Source organism: Nerophis ophidion, linkage group LG14 (genome assembly GCF_033978795.1).
Source record: "Nerophis ophidion isolate RoL-2023_Sa linkage group LG14, RoL_Noph_v1.0, whole genome shotgun sequence".
In the NCBI taxonomy this organism is placed as follows: domain Eukaryota; kingdom Metazoa; phylum Chordata; class Actinopteri; order Syngnathiformes; family Syngnathidae; genus Nerophis; species Nerophis ophidion.
The window spans coordinates 51,223,771-51,245,135 of NC_084624.1; the positions used below are offsets into that span (position 1 = coordinate 51,223,771).

Consider the following 21,365-nt stretch of genomic DNA (forward strand, 5'->3'; position numbering starts at 1 on the left):
TCTGAATAAATGATGTGATAACGTTCATCATTCAACTCATGGGTGTTAATTTTCAATCTATCAAGATAACAAAATCAAAATAGAGGATGTTATTGATGTAATTTGCTCATTTTCCTCAACTGGTGCACTAACATGTTTTATTTTTTCTTTACAAAGTTATAAACAATTGCTATTGCGACATCTAGTGGACACATTTAGAACAGCAATTTCTTTCATTCAAAAATTTTGGCTAATTTTTATACTTAGCAAACTCATTCCGCGGGCCGGATAAAACCTGATCGGGCCCGCCGGCCTCAACTTTGACACCCCTGGCCTAACCCCAGCAGGTGCATGACTTTGGAGGTGGGAAGAAAGCTTAGGTTTTATTCCCAAAGAGTGGTGTCGTTTTCGACGACTCTCCCTATCCGTTCCTCAGTGTGTGAGGCAGCACATCCCTCTGCCTCAAGTTGCCAAGGAAACACAAACCGGTGTTCAAATCCGGAGTTGGAAGGGCACAAAGGATGGAATTCTGCCCAGGTGACCATGCAAATGTGATCATTGAAAATTGTATTCCTGATGTTTTCAGTCTGCTTTTTTTATATTACTATTTTATTTACAGGGGTAGAAGACAAAGAGGGAAAAAATACAAACTAGAAACAAAAATGATAAGTTCTTTTGACACGTGTGTGTACAAAAAGTGGGTGTGGCTTATGGAGAATGCATATATATTTTTAAGAGTTCTTTCTTTGTCCATAATCATGTTTGAAGCAGCTCATATTTCCCCATGAGTATACTTTGTGTTTTTTACCTTATGATCGTTAGTGAACTCTGTGTTTCACCTTGAAGGCCTGGAATGTCCGCGTGGGGTATTATATACTCCCTTTTTGTGGAGGAGTCCTTATCGGTTTAGAACAAAAAGACTATTTCTGGACAAAATGGGCTGTTTCGTACTAAATAAGCTGACTCTTTCCGTTTGATTTTCAGACCGTTTCTTAATAATGCTATTAACGCATTGTAAGGGCTGGTCTCCTAAAGGTTTAGTAAAATTTGGTAATATTGCTATTCTTTCTCTGTTGTCCTTCTTACTCAACGTATACGTCATCTGAAAGAATTTGGGATTGACAAGTGTGTTATATTCCCTGAGAGGAAGACTGGTCGGACGCAACAGGCTTAAAATCAGTCTTTCCAAATAAAAAAAGAAAAGGAAAGTTTAGCATTTAATAAGCTGCTGTTGTGTTGATGCCTTTAAAATAACATTTCAAAGATAGATTTATTTTGAACCATACGAGGAACAAAGTGCACTCGTGTGTCTCAAGACTTAAATGTTTATTCACGTTCTTTTTACAATAATATTACACATCCATTAAGAATGACGACAAGCATTAAAACAAAGGTCAAAATAATAATAATCATAACAGAAGCTCCAGTCAAATTTCAAATGAGGGTCAATGTTACATTGCTATTTAACACAGCTCATAAAACATTCAAAGAAAACAAGTTTTAATGGAATTAGCGTGAACATTCTCATTTGTTAGCTGGAGGGCTAAAGCTAAAATACAGGACAGGTCCGGTTTCCATGGACGCAATTACATATGTTCATGTATGTTGGGAATAATTCATACTGTGCTGATGGATCTAGAACAGGGTTATTCAACTGGCGGCTCAGGACTATATTAGTTCAGCTCAAAACTTAGAATTCAAACTTTTTTGCAATAAACCCCTAAAAACACTAGAGTACTCGTTTTATACAGAGGAACTCGGACCACTATGAACACATTGGCAGATCCAACTTTGCTAGTAAACAAAGAACACTGGGTTTCAAACTTGTGAATGACATTCCTCAGGGCATCCTCTCATTTTTGGCAGGTGCACATTTTTTTTCGGAACGTGATTTACGTAACGAAGGTGTTGAGATGCAGTCAGTAGCTGTTTGTTCATCTTTAGTTATACTGGTGTTGTTCCTCAAAATTACGTTTTAGGTCCTCTCTTTTTCATCATTTAGGCTATTCAACTGGTGGACCGAGAATTCAGTTAAAAAAACCTAAGGTCCCTTGGTCCTTAGGTTTATAGAAATGTGGAACCCGCCCCCCAAAAATTTGAATATCCCTGCTCTAGAAAGTCCTATCAGGGTGGTGCGACAGTTCATAGGACCAAATGAATGATGAGGTTCTGGACTACGCTCGGTAAGCCAAGCATGGAGCGTTCTCGAACAAGTGGTGTCCATAAAAACGAGGCCCGGGTGAAAAGTCAAAGAAACATCTCCAGTTACGACGTCTCGTAGCGCCTCCTGCTAGGGAACTAGAAAGGAACATTCAAGTCTCGGCCGTCCACCCCGATCGCCATCCGTCTGTGGCTCGTGGTGAACGTTGGGGGGAGGGGGGGAGCACCGTGACAAGGGAAGTGTGCAGACGAATGTCCGATCTTAGTCCCACCTCCACCCTCCATCTTGTAAAACGTGTTTATTTATTTTTAATCTTTATTCGGGTCAGCTACTTTTGTTTTGTCGCTTTGTTGTTTTACATTAAGCTTAGCTTGACCAAGTTTCCACCAAAAAGCATAGTTCGGTTTTCAATTGTCCAGGTTTCTGAAGGGTTCCGACACAAGTCAGAACAATTCTCGTTTGGGGACAGCGTGGCGTGGGTTGGGAAAGCGGCCGTGCCATCAACCCGAGGGTTCCTGGTTCGATCCCCAGCTTCTAACCAACCCAGTCACGTCCGTCGTGTTCTCAAGCTTCACCATTGCTCCTGATGGGTCGCGGTCAGCGTCTTGCATGGCAGCTCCCCGCTATCAGTGTGTGAATGAATGGGTGAATGTGGAAATAGCATCAAAGCGCTTTGACTACTTTGAAGGTAGAAAGGTATTTACCGTTTTTAAAAGAAAATACCGCGGACCACGACGATAACGAAAAGGAATCAAGCTAGTTTGTGTTTCTACTCGACAAAAATGATGTCCGCGCTTATTCTGCATGGTTTTTCTTTCGGGACTCAACGATTCCTAACATTCCGCCATTGGTCAGTCAGGAGGGACCCTCGTCAAAGGCTTCCCGCCCTGGTGTGTTTTGTTTCTTCCAGTAGGGGGCAGAGGTGAGCGCTTTGGCATTTGAGGCAGCGGAAACAGAAAGGTCAAAAGGAAGCTGAGGTTGAAATGGCGCGGTGCGGGTTGTGGGAGCGGCCGTGCCAGCAACCAGAGGGTCGGTGGTTCGATCCCCAGCTTCTACCAACCCAGTCACGTCCGTCGTGTTCTCGAGCAAGACACTTCACCCTTGCTCCTGATGGGTCGCGGTTAGCGCTTTGCATCGCTATCAGTGTGTGAATGAATGGGTGAATGTGGAAATGGTGTCAAAGCGCTTTGAGTACCTTGTAGGTAGAGAAGCGCTATACAAGAATTTACCATTTTAAAAGAAAATATCGCTGTCCACGACGATAACGAAAAGGAATCAAGCTCGTTTGTGTTTCTACTCGACAAAAATGACGTCCGCGCCAGTTCTGCATGGTTTTTCTTCCGGAACTCAACGATTCCTGACATTCCGCCATTGGTCGGAACGGGGTTCTTCAGTCAAAGGCTTCCCGCTCTGGTGGGTTTTGTTTTTTCCAGTAGGGGGCAGAGGTGAGCGCACCGGCATTTGAGCGCAGCGGAAACAGAAAGTTCAAAAGGAAGGTGAGGTTGAAATGGCGCCTTGCGAGGGTGAGGGTAGGGGGGTGAAGGACAACGAAGGGGAGGGAGGCGGGGCTGTGAGGTCAGATAAGGAGCGGCTTAACGAGCAGAGTGGATTGTGTGGCGGACTTTTCTGTGGGCTAATAATGCCAGACGACAGGAAGTGGAAGAGATAAAAGGTGAAGACACAAAGAGGACCTTCAAGAACTGAAGAGGGCGCCTTCGTTACTGTAAGATCCCAGAGGGGCGTCCGCCGCCTGCCCTCTGGCCTGTGACGTCATCCCCGCTCGTCAGTCGCCAGCCCCCACTCCACGCTCACCCTCCCCCCCACTCCCCCTTAAAGATCACTCTCCTCCAAGAAATGCGCAGCTGTTACAGTAAGGCCCGAAATAGCCGGGGAAAACGACCTCCATTAGCTGCGTTCGGCCGGCAGCTCCGATCGTCCGCCGTCTCCCGTCGGCTGCGAGCCGGCGTCGTATTTCTCTAGCGGAGGTGCGGTCGAGGCTCGCTATGTGCGCCAGATTGAGTCGTAAAAAAAAAAAGGGGGGGGAGGAGAAGATTGAGGAAAACCCCGAGGCACGCCTAGAAGGCTCCTCTGGCGGAGGTTACGAGCGCAGTTAGGCCTTAAACACTTTTTACACTTTGCCCGACGAGTGCATAAAGGGGCGGCGGCGGCGAGGCGACGGGGAATTATTTGACACTGCTGCCACCGACGGAGCGGGACTATTCCTCTTATAGCCTGCTTGAAAGGAAGAGAGATAATGGCGAGTAATGGCGGCAGAGCGCAGAAGGGGAGGGGGTGGCGTTGAGCAGGCTAGAGAGGCGGAGGCGTCACGGAGGAGTCAGACCTTTATCTGGAGCACAAGAAGAGGAAGAAGAAGAAGAAGAAGAAGAAGGGATGGGGAGTGAGACAAAGAGATAGGACAGCAGTTAAAAACATTGGCATAGGGAGTTGGCGGGGGGAATTGGAGGAGTGGCGTCATGATGCGTATCGGACACTCGTGGGGGTGTGGAGGGGGAGGGTTAAGCGAGGAGGTGTTATCAAACGACCAGTCGACAAGATAATGGCGACAGGGGGCCCATAAATCTGCGTGTACAGTCGATGAGATACCATTGGACTCATTTATTATAGGTGGCGGCCCCTGCATCAACACCCCCGCCCCCCCCCCAACCCCCGCCTATTTGAAGGAGAGCTGGTTGGCGAGCCGAGAGAGGAGGCCTGGAGGTCGGGCGCTCCCCTTGCCGGGCCCCTCCGCGCCGTTCTGGCGGGTCATCTCCAGCTCGATGGTCATCAGCACCCGGCCGCCGCCCTCCTCGTTATCCGCCCTACTGGCCACGCCACGCCCAGGCGGGGGCCTGGCCACCGCCTGGCGCAGGGGCTGGAGCAGCCGGCCTGCGAGCCTGCCCCAGCCCCGCCCCGTATCCTATTTCCTATCCTTGCGAGACTCCTGCTTCTTCTTCTCCGAGGCCTTCAGCTTGGCGGGGTCGGCGGGCGGCGCGGGGCCCTGCGGAGGAAGCAAGGGAGAAGGGGGCCGGGGGGAGAACAGGGGTGGAGAGTCACTCGAGGAGGAAAGGAGTGCGAAGGGGGTAGGGGTGGTTTTGGTGGGGGGAGATTCAGGGGGGGGTCTAGCGGGACGGGCGGAGCTGTTGTAAAGGGGAGAGGAAAAAAACACATTTAAAAAATTTGATTCGAAGAGGATGTGAGGAGGGGGGGGGGCGGAGAAACGGTCGCTTTTAGGGACGAGGAGCAAGAGTGAGGGGGGGCGGTGTCCACAGCTGGATTGGGGCGGAGGTGGGGGGGTGACAAAAGGTAACCATGCATTAGGATGGGACACAGTGACAGGTGGGCTCCGTACAACTGTGACGTCATCAACAACACACACACCACATATACATATACACACACACATACATACATATATACATATATATATATATATATATATATATATATATATATACGTATACACACACACATACATACATATATATACAGTATATATATATATATACACACATACATACATATATACATATATATATATATATATATATATATACACACACATACATACATACATATATATACATACATACATATAAATATATTTAATACACACACACATACACATATATATATATATACACACATACATATATAAATATATAAACATACATATATATATATATATACACATACATATACACATACATATATATAAATATACACATTCATATATATACATATACATATATATACACACATACATATATACACATACATATATATACACATACAAATATATATATACATATACATACATATATATACACATACATATTGTACATACATATACATATACACATACATATACTGTATATACATATACACATTCATATATGTATACATATACACAGACATATATATATACATATACACATACATATATACATACATATACACACATTCATATATGTATACATATACACAGACATATATATATACATATACACATACATATATACATACATATACACACATTCATATATGTATACATATACACATACATACATATACTGTACACATACATATATGTATATACATATACACATACATATATATAGACATACATACATAAACACATACATACATATACACATACATACATATACTGTACACATACATATATGTATATACATATACACATACATATATATAGACATACATACATAAACACATACATACATATACACATACATATATATAGACATACATACATATACACATACATACATAGTCATGTACCCACAGCAAGGCAGTGTTTGTTTCAGTGCCTCATGGTAAAACTTTTGCAAAACAGGAAACCTGGATTTACAAACCACAGACCTTACAAAAATATGCTTTGCTGTACGAACTTTGTCTTTGTGTACCAACGTTTCTTCCACAATTCTAGTTTTGCTAGCTCAATATGAGTCCAAAGAAGGCAACGGACAACCGATGCGTGGTTTTGAAACATTCAGGATGTATCCACAGCGTTGTCGACACTGCCTACACCCCTCCCCTTCTCTCACACTGCACGCCGAGAAGATTAAACAACTAGGCAGAGTGGATTGATTTTTATTTTTATTCCTAATCATTATAGCAACCTGGTTGTTTGAGTTTAGGAACGTTGTGATTTCAAAAAGTGAGTGCACCACTATATGTGTGTGTGTGTCGGCTGAGCGGCTGGGAATGAGGACAGTTCCGCTTTTTGTTGTTTTTGCTTTGTTAATGAATAGAAAGTCTATCCTCACCCCCTTGTTATGTTTGTGTGACATACAGTACTGTATAGCGCTTTATATTGCGTTCAAATTGTACAAACTTCTACTGAAATGTGTACTTATGTTTATATTGCTCCTTATGGAGAGATTTGTTCCAATATACACACTTTTTTTTTTTTTACAAACTCTGCTTGGGGTCCAATTTGGTTTGTAAATCGAGGTTTCACTGTACAACTCTATGGGGCAACAGTGAGTCTTCTTACTCCTCCAATAAAGAGAGAGCGTTTTCAATGTAATAATGAATGCATCTCCTTTATTGTCATAATATAGTGCCGTCCCCTTTTGGTTGGGGAATAAATTTGACGGCTAGCAAAACAATGCGAAAGTTGCAGTAGAAGTTTAAAAACATATTTCATGCTATTGAATGAGAAGGTGTGTTTAACTTAGACTATGTGCACGCTGGCGTATTGGGTGAGCTTATTGATCGACTGGACGGTTCAATAGGTACACAATCCAATGCAAGACATTCATTTATACCAGGGGTGTCAAACGTACGGCCCGCGGGTCCGATCTAGCCCGCGAAAAGTTTCTATCCGGCCCGCGGGATGAGTTTGCTAAGTATAAAAATAAGCCAACATTTTTGAATGAAAGAAACTGCAGTTCTAAATGTCTCCACTAGATGTCGCTATAGCAATTCTTTGTATCTTTATAGATGATGCTACATATGTAAATAAATAAAATAAACCAGTGCTCCAGTCGAGGAAATGAGCAAACTACATAAATAACATCCTGTTATTAGATTTTGGTATTATTTTTTTATCTTGATATATTGAAAATCAACCCCAATGACTTGACTGATGAACACTATCACAGCATTTATTCAGAAAGTATAAATAACGACAAATAAAGATAGAATACTATTAACCATAACATGTAAGTGTAAAAAACAAAAACAACATCATGATTTGTACATTTTCAGAATGTGCTTGTTCTCTTTTTAAACACAGAAAACAATCTGAAATTGTCTTTATTTTTTAGTTATCGTACCGCGTTTTTACCAATCCAACCCATTTGGGAGTAGATTATTTTCCATGTGGCCCCCTCCCATCTAAAAATTAGTTTGACACCCCTGATCTATACAAAGAAAACAACGCTCCCTTTTGACAATTCAGTTTTGTTAATTTCAGGGGTTCGAAATATTAGAAACAGCTCTCAGTGCTTCAATATGTTTGAAAAAGGCAGAACGTAATGTTGTGGCTGCGCAATAAAACTCACATCGTTGTAGCGCAACATGGAAAAAAAAACATCTGTGCAGAAATACAGCATAGGAAGAGGAAGAGGAAGAGGAAGAGGAGGAAGGACAAGGCATAGCATAGAAGAGGTCGTGGTCACACTGGTGTGTATTATTGTGCGCCGAGTCGTTGACCCGCAACGTGACCCCACCCTACTCACTCACAAACACACACACATACTGGTTATCATTTGGAATGGGGACCAAGTTTTTGATCAGAACTTGTGAGGACCACACCTTCTACAGGTTGCGGAGGCATAAAAAAAAAAAAAGAGGTAAAATGGCCACTGCCCAGTTAGCTCATACACGTCTTTAAATCTCTGGATTGATGAAGTAATGTGCTGATCATACAAACTGGGGACCCTGGGGAAAAAAAATGTTAATATGGGTTTATGGGGACCAAATTTAAATAATTTTGCATAACGCACACAAATTTGTACGTGACTACTGAGGATCATTTAAAAAAACAACAAAAAAAGTTCGAATTAGCAGAGCAGCGAGTGAAGTACCAGCTGCAGCCCGATTAGGGGGCTGCTGTGCATAGGTCTTACGCTCAAACTAACCAGTAAACATGTTTTATGGGCCAGAGTTTAAAAATCACTTAGGCATCTTCAGAATGGATCTAACTATCATATAAAAAGGTTTACCATTAGGGGACCTGTTTTTTTTGTCCCCATACCGTCAGAGGTCCCCTAAAGGTGTAAACAGAGCGATGTCCCCACTAAGTCAGAATTGCCAGAACACACACACACACAAATGCAATGATGCAGACACTAAAAAAGCCTACTGGTTCAAAATCTTAGCAAGTGACAGACAGCATCAGCTTGGCGAGCACACCGCGGTGCCGGTGGTCACCACTCAGCCTCCCTCTAATCACCCCCTGCTGATTGCCTCAGAACATCTTTAATTCGGCTGAGATCAGAAGGAAGAGGCGGCGGCGGCGGCGGAGCAGTGGGCCAGATGTGTCTGACGACCGGCGCTCACACTCGCATCCTGTCACGCCCCATTGCCTTGCTTACTAAGCCGCATCTCACGGCAGGCTGCTCTTAACGACAGTGCACGACCACGGTCCGGAACCGTGGGCCCGGCCCGCCCGCCAGTGTGGCGAAAAGGGGAGGGAGGGGAGGAATTGGGGAGTGAGGACTCTCCTCGGCCGTGTGCTAAAAGAGAGAAACGCTCCAAGATGAAGACTGATTTCCTGTCTGGCACATCACATGACCTGAAGAAGAAATCAGGAAGGGGAGGGGAAGGGGACGGGCGGATGCTCCTCCAGGCCTGCGGGGGGGAGTCAAAGGTGAGGCGGGAGGGAGGGATCGATACTGCATGAGAGCTCCTCAATTATCATTCCAGCAGTGTGTGTGCGTGTTTATGTTCCAGGGCAAACTGTGTCCCTTCCGAAAAACCATCACAACCCCCGCCTCCCACTTCCTGGCGTGCATTATTTCATCAAGTTAGAGAGCGGTTGGGCGTGTTCTCGTCGACTCTGCTCGGTTGCCGTGACGACGCCGCTGTCACATATGTCAGCTTTTATTTTTAAACGTTATTTATTCATACATGCACTGTCAGCCCCCGCGCCGCCTCCACAAAAACACAGACACACACATACACACACACACATACTGGTTATCAATTGGAATGGGGACCAAGTTGTTGTTCGTGACTTGTGGGGACCCCCCTTTCTGCAGGTTGTGGAGGCATAACAAAAATGAGGTTAAATGGCCACTGCCCAGTTAGCTCATACACGTCTTTAAATCTCTGGATTGATGGGGAAAAATAGTTAATATGGTTGATGGGGACCACATTTAAATGATTTTGCATAATTCACACACATTTGTACGTGACTACTGAGGACCATTTAAAAAAAAGGAAAAAAGTTCATATTAAATATGACATGATCCTCAAATTACAGCACTACAGCTGTCCTCTTATAGGAACTTTCGCCACTTTAATGTTAAAGCAAATCCTGCATATAAAACTGCTATTTAGCAGTATTGAAGTTGTCTTCAAGTGCAACTACCATATATAAAAGGATGGAAAAATTCTGAATGTGAATCATACATAAAGGTAGTAATGTTTATAATCACGCTGTGTGAAAATGCTATCCCAAGGAACACTAAACCAGATTTTGTTTTTGAAAAAATATATACGTTTTAACTAAGGATGGATACCATAAAGAATCATAGTAGATAGATCGATAGATAGTACTTTATACTATTAATGCCAGGATAACAAATGTTTCACTTTTCTAGAAAATTTATTTTTGTCTTATACCAATATTTGAAACATGTAAACCAGGAGTCGGCAACCCGCGGCTCTTTAGCGCCGCCCTAGTGGCTCTCTGGAGCTTTTTCAAAAATATATAAAAAATGGAAATGATGAGGGGGAAAAAACATAATTTTTTGTTTTCATTTGGTTTCTGTAGGAGGACAAACATGACACAAACCTCCGTAATTGCTAAAAAGCACACTCTTTGTATTAAACCTGCTTTCACTGATTCGAGTATTTGGCGAGCGGTGTTTTGTCCTACTAATTTTGGCGGTCCTTGAAGTCACCCTAGTTTGTTTACATGTATAACTTTCTCCGACGTGATTCATGCCACTTCTCATTTTGTCCCCCAAACTTATAACGTTGTGCATGAATGCACAAAGGTGAGTTTTGTTGATGTTATTGACTTATGTGGAGTGTGCTGATCAGACATATTTGGTCACTGCAAGCTAATCGATGCTAACATGCTATTTAGGCTAGCTATATGTACATATTGCATTACCATGCCTTGTTTGTAGCTATATTTGAGCTCATTTAGTTTCCTGTAAGTCCTCATAATTCAATTTATATCTCATGACACCCTCTATGTAATATGGCTTTTATTTTTTTGCGGCTCCAGACAGATTTGTTTTTGTATTTTTGGTCCAATATGGCTCTTTCAACATTTTGGGTTGCCAACCCCTGACGTACACAAAGTCACCCAAATTTGCCTGTTTGTGGGATCAATAAAGGATTACCATATTTTTCGGACTATAAACTGCAGTTTTTTTAATAGTTTGGCCTGGGGTGCGACTTATACTCAGGAGCGACTTATGTGTGAAATTATTAACACATTACCGTAAAATATCAAATAATATTGTCCTATTATCTTGTCCTATATTCAGTGTGTCACTCACAACCAATCGCTATCTCGCCGTTACGTCACCACGGCCATTCCCAAGAAATGCTTGAAGACGTGAAAGACGCTTTTAAAAAAGGACTGATGATGATCAATTAACGGCAGGATGAGTACGAAAGGTAAACTGGAGTGTTGTATTATGGGAAATAATGCATTCGCCATAATACTCTGTTATTTTCCATGCGAGCGCCAGCAACAGCAAACCTTCATCGCCGCCATCCAATTACGCCCCCTGCTGGGAGGCTGGCACGCCGCGGTTTGTCGTTGAGTGTTACCACGCAGTCACGTCACGACAAATATTCCGACTCCACATTTTTCCGCGCGGGCCAAAATACTTGCTGACAGCCGGACGACGGCGTGCGATTTGGACACGCGAGCATACTTGCCAACTTTGAGACCTCCGAAATCGGGAGATTGGGGGTGTGGGGGGTTGAGGTGGGCGGGGTCGGGGAGGGCGGAGTATATTTATAGCTAGAAGTATTTATTATGTATATATATATATATATATATAAAGGGAATAAGCGGTAGAAAATGGATGGATGGATATATCCATCCATCCATCCATCCATCATCTTCCGCTTATCCGAGGTCGGGTCGCGGGGGCAGCAGCCTAAGCAGGGAAGCCCAGACTTCCCTATCTCCAGCCACTTCGTCTAGCTCTTCCCGGGGGATCCCGAGGCGTTCCCAGGCCAGCCGGGAGACATAGTCTTTCCAACGTGTCCTGGGTCTTCCCCGTGGCCTCCTACCAGCTGGACGTGCCCTAAACACATCCCTAGGGAGGCGTTCGGGTGGCATCCTGACCAGATGCCCGAACCACCTCATCTGGCTCCTCTCGATGTGGAGGAGCAGCGGCTTTACGTTGAGCTCCTCCCGGATGGCAGAGCTTCTCACCCTATCTCTAAGGGAGAGCCCCGCCACCCGGCGGAGGAAACTCATTTGGGCCGCTTGTACCCGTGATCTTATCCTTTCGGTCATGACCCAAAGCTCATGACCATAGGTGAGGATGGGAACGTAGATCGACCGGTAAATTGAGAGCTTTGCCTTCCGGCTCAGCTCCTTCTTCACCACAACGGATCGATACAACGTCCGCATTACTGAAGACGCCGCACCGATCCGCCTGTCGAACTCACGATCCACTCTTGTCCTTTGTCACCGATTCTGTTCATAACTTTTATGGACAGAATTTCTAGGCGCAGTCAAGGCGTTGAGGGGTTCCGGTTTGGTGACCGCAGGATTAGGTCTCTGCTTTTTGCAGATGATGTAGTCCTGATGGCTTCATCTGGCCGGGATCTTCAGCTCTCACTGGATCGGTTCGCAGCCGAGTGTGAAGCGACCGGAATGAGAATCAGCACCTCCAAGTCCGAGTCCATGGTTCTCGCCCGGAAAAGGGTGGAGTGCCATCTCCGGGTTGGGGAGGAGACCCTGCCCCAAGTGGAGGAGTTCAAGTACCTAGGAGTCTTGTTCTCGAGTGAGGGAAGAGTGGATGGATATATATATATATATATATTAGGGGTGGGCAAATTAATGCGTTAATTACGCGTTAACTCATCAATCTATTAACGCCGACAATTATTTTATCGCACATTTGCGTATGTTGTTTACATGCTTTTATTTTGTTAACGCCTTTTCTTAACAAGATGGCATTTCCCGGATGTACTTCGGCGTGGAGGGGCTCTTGGTAAAGATGGAACATTTGGCAAAAATACCGGACAATTCTGCAAATGTCATGGCTGGCTTACAGCGTGGTCACTCCGGGATCACTTACGACCGCCAGACAATTCTGGATGTGGATGGATCGGGCCGTTTTGGACTGAATGACGCGTGCTTGCTAGACCGGCTAGCTAGCATGGGAATACTTTGCCGGCTACATCCAGCGGCCTGTGAAGCAGCGGAGTATATGTGTTGTCTGTCTATTTATGAATAATGCAGACCAGGAGTGTTGGCTGAGTTCTTAACGTTTACTTTCAGAGCGTGCATATCACAACATACAAGATGCCGTCATGGCGACACAACCTATACATGCTCGTCACTCCTGTTGCATGCTGGGTAGGGTAGTTCTTTTTTTCCCTGGCTCATAACATCACAATATAGTACCATGTATATGATGCGTTCAGTTTATCAAAGAACCAAGCAAACAATCGGAAAATTCCCATCATATCAATTCCTAGATATGGTCATAATTATTTTAAGGGCACAACGCAGAATAAACACAACATTATTAATATTGCTACTACGGATAATTTGATCAAAAATTCCCTAAAACAGCCCACTACCTATAATATAGGTTTTTCAAACATAAGATCCCTGATAAAAAAAAAATGTTTCTGCTGTTACCTCAGAAATTGCCTGTTCAGATGTTATGATTGTGGCTCAGAGATTTGTATGTAGATTATATTTATTTTCCATAACAAACAGGATAACTTAAATACCCTGGCAGTGGCAATAAGCTTAAATGTTTGTATTTACATTTTTTGAGTTGATTTTCATAAAATATGCTATTTAACTGCTACTGTTTAACAAGGACTGATTTAAATTGGGTTTGCACAACAAATGTTTTGGCGCTTTTGTTCATGTGGGAGAATATTCCAATAAAGGTGCACTACACACTACTTTTGAATTCATTATTGGGCTTTGCGTATACAATGCAGTTAATCGCGATTAATCGGAGAAATAGATCGATTAACTTTGATTAAAATTTTAATCGTTGCCCAGCCCTAATATATATATATATATATAAAAAGAAATATTTGAATTTCAGTGTTCATTTATTTACACACATAACACTTCTCTACTCATTGTTGTATTTGAACGTGCAATACTTTGCAGCCAGTAGCACAGGCTTTGAAGGAGCATAGGTATGGGCAGCATCTGTGACATTTAATTTGCAGGAAAGGAGTGAGTTTAGGGTTGAATTGTCCACCCTCGTTCTAGTCTCTATGTCACTATCTTTTTTTTGGACATTACTACTTGCCGTCGTTTTGAAGCAATGCATGATGGGAATCCGGATGTTGCGTGTCAGCGTATTAATGTGCCGGCTGGAATAAACACACACTGAGAAATAGCTCCGTGCCTGCCTACTTTATGGGTTGTAGGTAAACCTTTGGATAACGGAGACATATATAATAGTCTCGGGGCAGGCGCTGAAATTCAGGAGTCTCCCGGGAAAATTCGGGAGGGTTGGCAAGTATGCACGTGAGAAGAAAGGAGGGGCGCGGCGGTGGCAAGAGAAGCAAGAGAAACTGGGTGGAGGGGGAAAAAAAAGAGGAAGAAGAGGAAGGAACTTGCCTGTCTCTGCTGTGATCCCTCCTTCTTTTTCTTGCCATGTTTGCTGGAGGGGGACAAAAAAAGAAAGAAGAGACAATGTCAGGATGTCTTCCTCTCCCCCTAGTGGTCACACAGCCCTGTTGGCGGATATGTGTTAAGATCTCTTAAGATGGGAACGATACGGGCAAGATGATGGATGCATCATTTCCATGATCCAGTGGATTAACACCATGACACCCCTCTTCCCCCCCTCCTCCCATAGTGCATTTGGATTACATCAAGATAAAGATGGCTATCAGACAGTTAAATAACTTCCCCTCCCTTCAGCAGACCCGTAAAGGGAATGGCTACGCCTTCTTGGCCACGCAGGTGTCGGTGCCAGGGAGGGGCTCTGCTTTCAGCTCCAGACCCTGGCAACACAGGCAGGCCCGGGACAGCCGGGGGCCGGGCACTGACCTGACGTTGAGGCTGAAGACGCGGCGCGCCACCAGGAAGCGCATCAGGTAGTAGATGACCACGATGAGCACCAGCAGGCCCAGCACCGCCCCGATGATGGAGCCCGTGATCACGCCCGCCTGGATGGGCACTGCGGGGAGGGAGGAGAGATTAAAAAAATAAATAAATAAAAAGTTGAAGGTCGCGCTGAAGGAGACTAGCGCGGAGAAGGGGAGTGAAGGTGGAATGGGCGGAGCTAAAGATGGCGATAACAATCAGAGCGATAACGCCAAAGTCTTTCAGTGAGGAGAAACATGCATTATTCACCACGTTGGTGGCGCCCCCTACAGACAATTCATCACCTACAAAAAAGGGTGTCCAACATTTTTCCACTGAGGGCATATTTAATACCCTTTCAGCATTAAAGATGCAAATCTGAATTGATTGATTGAGACTTTTATCAGTAGATTGCACAGTACAGTACATATTCCGTACAACTGACCACTAAATGGTAACACCCCGATAAGTTTTTCAACTTGTTTAAGTCGGGGTCCACGTTAATCAATTCATGTTAAAAAAAAATCATGGTGAACAAGACACCTTAGTTCTTTTTGTTGACGAATCAAATTAATATCTAATAATGCAACTCTTTAAAGGCCTACTGAAAGCCACTACTACCGACCACGCAGTCTGATAGTTTATATATCAATGATGAAATATTAACATTGCAACACATGTTTACTAAATTGCAATTTAAAATTTCCCGGGAGTATCTTGTTGTAAAGGATATCACCATATGGGCTCAGGAACATTTCAGAAAACCCCTGTCAGTAACTATAGTTTGTCGCTACATCTGTAAGTGCAAGTTAAAGGCCTACTGAAAGCCACTACTACCCACCACGCAGTCTGATAGTTTATATATCAATGATGAAATATTAACATTGCAACACATGCCAATACGGCCTTTTTAGTTTACTAAATTGCAATTTTAAATTTCCCGCAAAGTATCCTGTTGAAAACGTCGCGGTATGATGACGCCTGCGTTTGACGTCTCGGATTGTAGCGGACATTTTTTTCCAGCCCAATCCAAACTATAAGTAGTCTGCTTTAATCGCATAATTACACAGTATTCTGGACATCTGTGTTGCTGAATCTTTTGCCATTTGTTTAATTAATAATGGAGAAGTCAAAGTGGAAAGATGGAGGTGGGAAGCTTTTAGCCTTTAGCCACACAAACACACAGAGTTTCCTTGTTTAAAATTCCCGAAGGTGAAGCTTTACTATGGAACAGAGCGGTCAAGCGAACATGGTTCCTGACGGCTCTTACCGTAGTTATGAGCGGAGCTCGCGTCCTCCTGCAGCTGCTGCGGACTACTACCTCCTCCCACCGGAGACACTGGCGGTCACCGCACCCGTGGCCACACCCGTCCGACTTTAAGGTACGATATAATCTCACTACAACACTAGTAACACAACAAGCAGATAAGGGATGTAAATGTGTCTAACAACATCTGAATCGCTCCCACTGTCCTCACCTTTTTTTTTTCTTTCTAGTCCTTCACTCTCACTTTCCTCATCCACAAATCTTTCATCCTCACTCAAATTAATGGGGAAATTGTCGCTTTCTCGGTCCGAACCGCTCTCGCTGCTGGTGGCTATGATTGTAAACAATGTGAGGATGTGAGGGAGTCCTACGACCCGTGACGTCACACGCACATCGTCTGCTACTTCCGGTAAAGGCAAGGCATTATTTTTTTGTAGCGACCAAAAGTTGCAAACTTTATCGTTGATGTTCTCTACTACATCCTTTCAGCAAATGATCAAGTATGACACATAGAATGGACCTGCTATCCCCGTTTAAATAAGAAAATCTCATTTCAGTAGGCCTTTAATAATCAATTAATAAACTTATGAGCTAAGATGTAATGTGCATGCCAGGCCAGTAGGTGGCGCTGTCCTCCAGCGATCCTCCGTGAAAATGTCTTCAATTGTGACTAATTATCCATCTTCCCATTTTCTACCGCTTGTCCGTTTCAGGGTCGCGGGTGGGAGGGGCTATGCCAGCTGCCCTTGGACGGAAGACGACAAGTCACCACCGCATTGAATAGTCATATTTGGCACGTTGTGTTTTTTCATCACGTTAATCACATTTGTAATTAGAGACATCCGTTAATAACAGGCTGCCGATACTATCGGCCGATAAATGATTCAAAAATGTAATACCGCAAATTATCTGTATCAGTTTCGATGACTTTTTAAAACGCCGCTGTGTACATGGACGTAGGGAGAAGTACAGAGCGTCAATAAACCTTAAAGGCACTGCCTTTGCGTGCCTGCCCAGTCACATAATATCTACGGCTTTTCAGACACACAAGTGAATGCAAGGCATACTTGGTCAACAGCCATACAGGTCACACTGAGGGTGGCCGTATAAACAACTTTAACACTGTTACAAATATGCGCCACACTGTGAACCCACAGCAAACAAGAATGACAAACACATCCGCACCGTAACACAACATAAACACAACAGAACAAATACCCAAAACCCCTTGCAGCACTAACTCTTCCGGGACGCTACAATATACACCCACCACATGTTGGGGTCCTCTCCAAAGTTTCTCATTGTCCCATTGGGTTGAGTTTTTCCCTGCCCTTATGTGGGCTCTACCGAGGGTGTCGTTGTGGTTTGTGCAGCCCTTTGAGACACTAGTGATTTAGGGCTATATAAATAAACATTGATTGATTGATTGGTTGTGGCTTGTGCAGCCCTTTGAGACCCTAGTGATTTAGAGCTATATAAGTAAACATAGATTGATTGATAATTCCTTAATTACTCTTTTTTTATGCTTGATAGTTAAGGTAAAGTTAATTAAATTAACAATCAATACTTCATGCCAAATAAATTGTTTAACGTGTTACTTCAGCACTTTATACGGAGCTGATGTTGTATTTTAGTAAATAAAACAGATGGCATCTGTTCAATTCTGTTTAAAACAATACATGACTTTTTTTTTGTTTATACATCTACCTTTAGAATAATGTCATTAATTTGAAAATACATCAAGTCGAGGGGTTTTTATCCGTAATTTTTGGGTGAGATTTAAAAGTTTAAAATTGGATTAATTAATAAATCACTCTTTTTTAGTTCAAATATGTGAGTTTCAAATAAAGAAACACTCAAAAATTGCCCCTGTCATGCACGTTTTAGCTCCCTTTATGTTAACGACTCGTCAAAAATTACGCATTCAATAGTTCTTGCTTTAAAACTTGTAAACGGCCCCTTAAAAAAAGTGAGGGGGGAGCCTAAAGTAGTTTTTTTGGGGGTCGATATGGAAATGGTCCAAACAATAGCGACAAACATCCTACTGTAACCAAAAATATTCTTGCACTTTAGTCCATACTTGCCAACCTTGAGACCTCTGAATTCGGGAGATATGGGCGGGGTTGGGGAGGGGCGGAGTTGAGTTGTGGGGGGCTGGTAGCAGGGGGTGTATATGAATAAGACCACAGAACACCTTTCCACTTTGCATCAGTCCATCATAGATGATCTCGGGCCCAGAGATGCCGGCGGTATTTCTGGATGTTGTTGATAAATGGCTTTCGCTTTGCATAGTAGAGCTTTAACTTGCACTTACAGATGTAGCGACAAACTGTATATAGTGACAGTGGTTTTCTGAAGTGTTCCTGAGCCCATGTGGTGATATCCTTTAGAGATTGATGTAGTTTTTTGATACACTGCCGTCTGAGGGATCGAAGGTCACGGCCATTCAATGTTGGTTTCCGGCCATGCCGCTTACGTGGAGTGATTTCTCCAGATTCTCTGAACCTTTTGCTGATATTATGGACCGTAGATGTTGAAATCCCTAAATTTCTTGCAATTGCACTTTGAGAAAAGTTGATCTTAAACTGTTTGACTATTTCTTCACGCAGTTGTGGACAAAGGGGTGTACCTCGCCCCATCCTTTCTTGTGAAAGACTGAACATTTTTATGGGAAGCTGTTTTTATACCCAATCATGGCACCCACCTGTTCCCAATTAGCCTGCACACCTGTGGGATGTTCCAAATAAGTGTTTGATGAGCATTTCTCAACTTTATCAGTATTTATTGCCACCTCTGCCAACTTCCTTGTCACGTGTTGCTGGCATCAAATTATTTATAATATTTTCAAGTATTATTTATATATATATATATATATATATATATATATATATATATATATATATATATATATATATATATATATAAATAGTCTGTTCATGAATGAGTATATCTGTTCGGTCACCATATTCAATGGAGAAGTCTGATCTACAAAATTTGCAGGCAGCATACTCCTTCCCCTTCGAGCTGTCCTGGATGAAGTAAAATTATTTTTTTCCAATCATTTTGGAACTTGAAAGTGTACTTCTTCTTACTCATCGTCGCCATGTCTCTTCTCCAGTCTTCTGCTTCGTCTCTTTTATGTTTTTGGACATTACTATCAATCAATCAATCAATGTTTATTTATATAGCCCCAAATCACAAATGTCTCAAAGGACTGCACAAATCATTACGACTACAACATCCTCGGAAGAACCCACAAAAGGGCAAGGAAAACTCACACCCAGTGGGCAGGGAGAATTCACATTCAGTGGGACGCCAGTGACAATGCTGACTATGAGAAACCTTGGAGAGGACCTCAGATGTGGGCAACCCCCCCCCTCTAGGGGACCGAAAGCAATGGATGTCGAGCGGGTCTAACATGATACTGTGAAAGTTCAATCCATAGTGGCTCCAAGACAGCAGTGAGAGTCCCGTCCGCAGGAAACCATCTCAAGCGGATCAGCAGCGTAGAGATGTCCCCAACCGATACAGGCGAGCGGTCCATCCTGGGTCCCGACGAGCGGTCCATCCTGGGTCTCGACTCTGGACAGTCAGTACTTCATCCATGATAACTTGCCGTAGTTTTGAAGCAATGCATGATGGGAATCCGGATGTTGCGTGTCGGTGTATTAACGTGCCGGCTGGAAACAGCTCCGTGCCTGCCTACTTTTTGGGTTATAGATAATATTATGGATAACGCAGACATATATAATAGTCTCCTTTTCAGGTGAGAGAGGACGCTAAAGGCACGCCCCCAATATTGTTGTCCGGGTGGAAATCGGGAGAAATTCTAGAGAATGGTTGCCCCGGGAGATTTTCGGAAGGGGCACTGAAATTCGAGAGTTTCTTGGGAAAATCGGAAGGGTTGACAAGTATGCTTTAGTCCCGTGGAGCCTCTCATCAAGGTTTGAGTCCCGTGGAGCCTCTCATCAAGGTTTAATGGAACTGGTGGGAAAATCCGCTATAACCTACTCAGGGGCCAAGTGGTTAGAGTGTCCGCCCTGAGATCGGTAGGTTGTGAGTTTTAAACCCCGGCCGAGTCATACCAAAGACTATAAAAATGGGTCCCATTACCTCCCTGCTTGGCACTCAGCATCAAGAGTTGGAATTGCGAGTTAAATCACCAAAAATTATTCCTGGGCGCGGGAATCCCCTTATACTGTCACCTCCCCGGGCAAACCCGGGCAAATTAAAGCCCGGGGGGCAAATTAACGCCCGGGGGCCACATGCGGCCCGCTAAGCTTTTCACTCTGGCCCGCCGGACACTCCCAAATAGTTTTTTTTTTTAGATCTTTAAGGTTTGAAAGTGTAGCTGCCATTATGATGTTTTCTAATGACCGTAAGTCTTGAACTATACAAAGTATTTCAATGAATGGAATCTGCACTTTTGGATGATATACCAGTTACTATGGTTATCTAATTAGTTAGTCTGGTTATCTAATTAGTTACTATGGTCATCTAATTAGTTACTATGCTCATCTAATTAGTTACTATGCTCATCTAATTAGTTACTATGCTCATCTAATTAGTTAGTATGGTTATCTAATTAGTTGCTAGGCTCATCTAATTAGTTACTATGGGCATCTAATTAGTTAGTCTGGTTATCTAATTAGTTACTATGGTCATCTAATTAGTTACTATGGTCATCTAATTAGTTACTATGCTCATTTAATTAGTTACTATGCTCATCTAATTAGTTACTATGGTCATGTAATTAGTTACTATGGCCATCTAATTATTTACTATGGTCATCTAATTAGTTAGTCTGGTTATCTAATTAGTTACTATGGTCATCTAATTAGTTACTATGCTCATCTAATTACTTACTATGGTCATCTAATTACTTACGATGCTCATCTAATTATTTACTATGGTCATCTAATTAGTTAGTCTGGTTATCTAATTAGTTACTATGGTCATCTAATTAGTTACTATGCTCATTTAATTAGTTACTA

At 43.2% G+C, this 21,365-nt stretch overlaps 1 protein-coding gene across 3 annotated transcripts in view; it reads right to left on the reverse strand.

Moving 5' to 3' along the window:
- Positions 1-1,290: 1,290 nt before the first annotated feature.
- Positions 1,291-21,365, reverse strand: part of mpz (myelin protein zero) — a 36,362-nt gene continuing 16,287 nt past the window's right edge. The window contains exons 4-6 of one of the 3 annotated variants that reach the window (XM_061920970.1): positions 15,069-15,198; positions 14,634-14,676; positions 1,291-4,487 (exon numbers count right to left, since the gene is read on the reverse strand). In XM_061920970.1, coding sequence (XP_061776954.1) covers positions 4,476-4,487; positions 14,634-14,676; positions 15,069-15,198 — 185 coding nt within the window. In that variant the 3' untranslated portion in view covers positions 1,291-4,475. The other 2 variants (XM_061920968.1, XM_061920969.1) reach the window with 2 other exon arrangements.